General features: G+C 36.3%; 1 protein-coding gene across 1 annotated transcript; it reads right to left on the reverse strand.

Moving 5' to 3' along the window:
• Positions 1-3,513: 3,513 nt before the first annotated feature.
• On the reverse strand, positions 3,514-4,228 carry LOC144667098 (uncharacterized protein RP689-like). Its single transcript, XM_078528476.1, has one exon. It carries the CDS (start codon positions 4,216-4,218, stop codon positions 3,514-3,516), a length of 705 nt encoding a protein of 234 aa, XP_078384602.1. The 5' UTR covers positions 4,219-4,228.

Below are 4,228 nucleotides of genomic sequence, written 5' to 3' on the forward strand. Positions count from 1 at the left end.
TGAAGGAAATCTTAATTGCAAGGCGCGTTTTCAAAGGAAAGTGTTCGTGTTTGCGTGACACCTTAGTCAATAGTGTTAAAATAGATTGCAGTGGTCTAGACTATGTCCAAGCGAGTAGTCATTGTTATGAAAATCTAAAGATAACAAATGAGGAAAAACCGTGCAGGGTTCGCTTGGGCAGCTTACAGATGCAGTGAAGAATACAATGCTCTTTGGAAAATAGATTACTTTTGCTTTTAAACGTATTTGTTTATAATATCTGCAAAGCAAATACATTACAACATTGGTAGTAGATTTAAAATGCTTTTGGACGTTTTAAGTTCCTAATTGCACTAAAAATTACTAAACCATTTCTTTTGGCCGCGCTGGGGTGAAGGGGGGTTCTTTCATATATGGGCTATGTTGGTTTGTGCCGCGGGATAGGGTATGGTTTCTGAGATTCACAGTCCTTTAATAGGGTATCGTTTTTACCCCTTTTGGCTTTATGATCCAGGTGTGATTTTTAGGTTGGGTTTCTTTAAATTGATTAGCTAAAATCGCAGACATTTTGCGACACACAATGCACCTATCCCAAATTAACGGCTGCATCCCCCACCCCCCCCCCTCCCCCCTCCGGCTCCTAGAGCTTTCGACTGAATTATACGAACGAGTTATACGAATGATTCCGTGATGAACGGTTTTGTTGTTTTGCATAAGTAAATTTTGGGAATTTAGTTTCTTGCAGCTGTTTAACGTACACTGGCAGTTTATGTTGTTTTCCCATGTGTTTAGATTCAAATCTCTCATGCAATTCGCATCTTTTATATAGTTCCTCAGTGTTCCTGAAACATTCAGGGCCAGGAAAAAGTTAAACGATTTTAAGATATTATGATTAATTTTGGTTTACCAAAAAACATCATATTCAAATTGTATTCTATTGAACAGATTGGAAAGTACATATTAGGACTTGAACGACAGGCCTGTAAAAAGTTGTTAAATGTTTGCACTTAACACATGTTACACGGCATAATTCCGTATGTTTAAAAAGACATTAGCTCGGTCAACATAATATGTCACTTTTTACTTAACTTGAAATCTAAGAAGATAAGAGTTCTTTTAATGTAACTTTCCTTAAAATGGTAATTGTACGGGAGAATCGAAGAAACTGAGGGCTGGGGACTTATTTGTATACTACGAAAACTGTTTGTTTTTAAACTATCAGATTATAGATTGAGCAGATAGAAATGTTTTGTCCAAATTTAAGCTTCATTGTACGTAATGAAAAAGGAAAAAAAGAGTTTATAACATAGCTAGCATAGCCGCGCAATCAAATTCAGTATACGTCAGCGTGCACAATATTCAAATAGTGCACGCTGATAGCGTGAGCAAATCGCGACAGACCGTTGTTCAGTGTTTGCACAATAGAAAACTACTTAACACATGTTATATTGCATAACACCAACTGTTTAAATACACATTAGCTCGGTCAATATAATATGACAGTTTTCAATAAAAATCTAAGAGGGTACGAGTTATTTTAATGTAACTTTCTTTAAATAGTAATTGTGGGACCGAATCGAAGAAACTGAGGGGTGGGGCTTGTTTGTGGTTTTCATCAACTCTATGAGATCCTAAGAGCTATAGTTGCTCTCGGCTATCGCCCCGAGCAACTCTTACGCTTTTTTTGTGCTCTTCAAACTTCCTGCGTGCACCATAACTCGATCGTGCACGCTAAAGCATCTACCAATTGTTAATTTCCCTCTTGGTTCGATTCTTTAATGACCACTTTCATGTCCACATTTGTTCAATTTTCGAAATTATTTCTTCGCAGCTGTTTAACTTACACTGGCAGTTTCTGCTTTAAGCGCAATTACCAGTTTTTTGTTTAAAAATTAACTGCACGAGGGAGAAAATTTTAATTCGGTATTTGTGACAGTCGTAATTTATAAAAGGTACGCCCATATTTTAGACTCAAACTTATTTTTTTCAAATCGCATTCTTTTAGTTCCACACTGTCCCTGAAACATTCAGGGCCAGGGAAAAGTAAGATTAGGATTAATTCTGGTTTATCAAAATATATAAATTAAATTCAAATTGTATCCTAGTGAACGGATAGGGAAGTACAATAACATATAAGGACTGGAGCGACAAGCCCGTTAAACGTTGTTAAGTGTCTGCACACTAGAAAACCATTTAACACATGTTATGGCATAATTACCGATGTTAAAATACACATTAGCTCGGTCATTATAATATGACAGTTTTCACACAAAATCTAAAAGAGACGAGTTCTTTAAATGTAACTTTTGTTAAAATGGTACGGGAGAATCGAAGGAACTTAAGCCTGGGGACTTAATTGTAGTTTTCGTTAATACTACGAAAACGGTTTGTTTGAAAACTATTAGATTATACAATACAATACAATACAATACAATGTTTAATGTGGTCATTACACTTAGCTATGGTTTCGATGCGTCCCGCAGATATGGTTAGCAAATAATAATAATAATAATAATAATAATAATAATAATAATAATAATAATAATAACAACAACTTTATTCTCGTGTCAAATCTGTAGTAGCTGAGGGGAAAATCTGCGGGAACGCACCAGCTAGTTTACAGGTAAGCCACAATGAAAATAAAACAAAAATAAAATAAAGTGAATAAAATTCTTCAAAGCTTTAAAGCTTTACAGTAGGCAGAAAAAAAGGTTTTGTCGAAATTTAAGCTTCATTATACGTAACGAAAAAGAAAAATAGAGCAGAGCCGCGCAATCAAATTCAGTATACGTGAGTGTACACGCTGATTGCGTGAGCAAATCGCTTCGCCAGAAAGAAAGTTACATTCAAAGAACTCATCAGGGGCACCCATCGAGAATATAGTTCAAAACCACTTAAAGACAGCACCGTTGAACGTATTTTAGTATTTAAACGGTAGATATAGGCATATTTTTATCCCCTAAAATTTTTTTATCTGTTCGGATTTCCTAGCTGAAAGTCTAGTGATCCGAAAGTTATAGGGATCAAAACTTACCTTTTCGAAAAAATTCCAGCCAGAGAAGGGCTCCCGAAAATTCTAGGTGACCTTTTTAGAGTAAAAATCCGTTAAAAATGAACAATTATACCATTTTTTTGGTATTCGAAAATCCTAGGATAGGCAGGCAAGCAAAAAAATTTACAATGAATGTTCCGAAAATTCTAGATCTCAAATCGTCTTCCGAACAGATATTTTAACGAAATATTCCGTTGGGTGCCCCTGACTCATACCCTCTTAGATTTTAATTGAAAACTGTCATATTATATTGACCGAGTAAACAGTTGGTATTATTTAAGATAACATGTGATAAGTATTTTAGCATTGTGCAAACACCTGAAAACGTTTTACGCGTACGGGTCTGTCGCTCAAGTCCTATAATATAAAGTTATCTATCTATTCAGTAAGAATTTGCGAAATTATATATTTTGTGTGGAAAAAACTGAATCGATCCTAATATCTTGAAAAAGTGTTAATTTTTCCATTTGATTTCAAAATATTCATTCACAGCCTACTGGCTTGACAACTTTCCACCAGTTAAACCGATACAAATATCTCATTATTTCTATTCCTTCTTTTGGGACAGAAACATTAAAGTTGCCAAATGTCACTTTGGGCAGAGGTGGCCGTACAAGTCTGGAAGGAAAAGTATGGTAAAGTCGATAGTTTATATAAAACAGCCATGGTTCGTATCCACACTTATTCATGGTACCTTCATAATCATAATAAAAGTTAATGTCCACATTAGCACCACTGTTGTTCGGTTTGAGTACTAACGAGCAGCTTGATTCGAATCTATCGAATACTCTCATTCCTACCGCGGTGAATTTAGCTTTAAATTCCTCCAAAGTCAGTTTGTTGAAGATTTCACTACTTCCATTAATACCATAGTCTACGTCAAAATCCCAAGGGAGCACCCCTGGAGTTCCACGCAGGGGACCCCACAGAGAACCGTGCATCAACCAGTGTTCCACTTTCATGCTATCCAATATTAAATGCGTTTTGTACGCCAGGTCCATGAGAATGGCTCGGTATTCGTCGGTTTCAGAGCAAGAGGGAGCGGAGCTCCACGGTTTGTTTCCCTTATAATGTGCAAAATCCACAAAACTTACTCCAATGTAGATGCTGACAATTAAGAAGAGGAGAGCCTTTAACACCAGCCCACGGCGTCGTACTGCACAGCACTGAATATTTTGTAAGGCCATCTCTTTTACA

This window comes from Oculina patagonica, chromosome 10 (genome assembly GCF_052425735.1).
Source record: "Oculina patagonica isolate OP01 chromosome 10, crgOcupat, whole genome shotgun sequence".
Taxonomy (NCBI): Eukaryota; Metazoa; Cnidaria; class Anthozoa; order Scleractinia; family Oculinidae; genus Oculina; species Oculina patagonica.

Excerpts from the sequence above, each read along its gene's own strand:
- LOC144667098 (XM_078528476.1), bottom strand. The coding sequence starts at position 4,218 with ATGGCCTTACAAAATATTCAGTGCTGTGCAGTACGACGCCGTGGGCTG.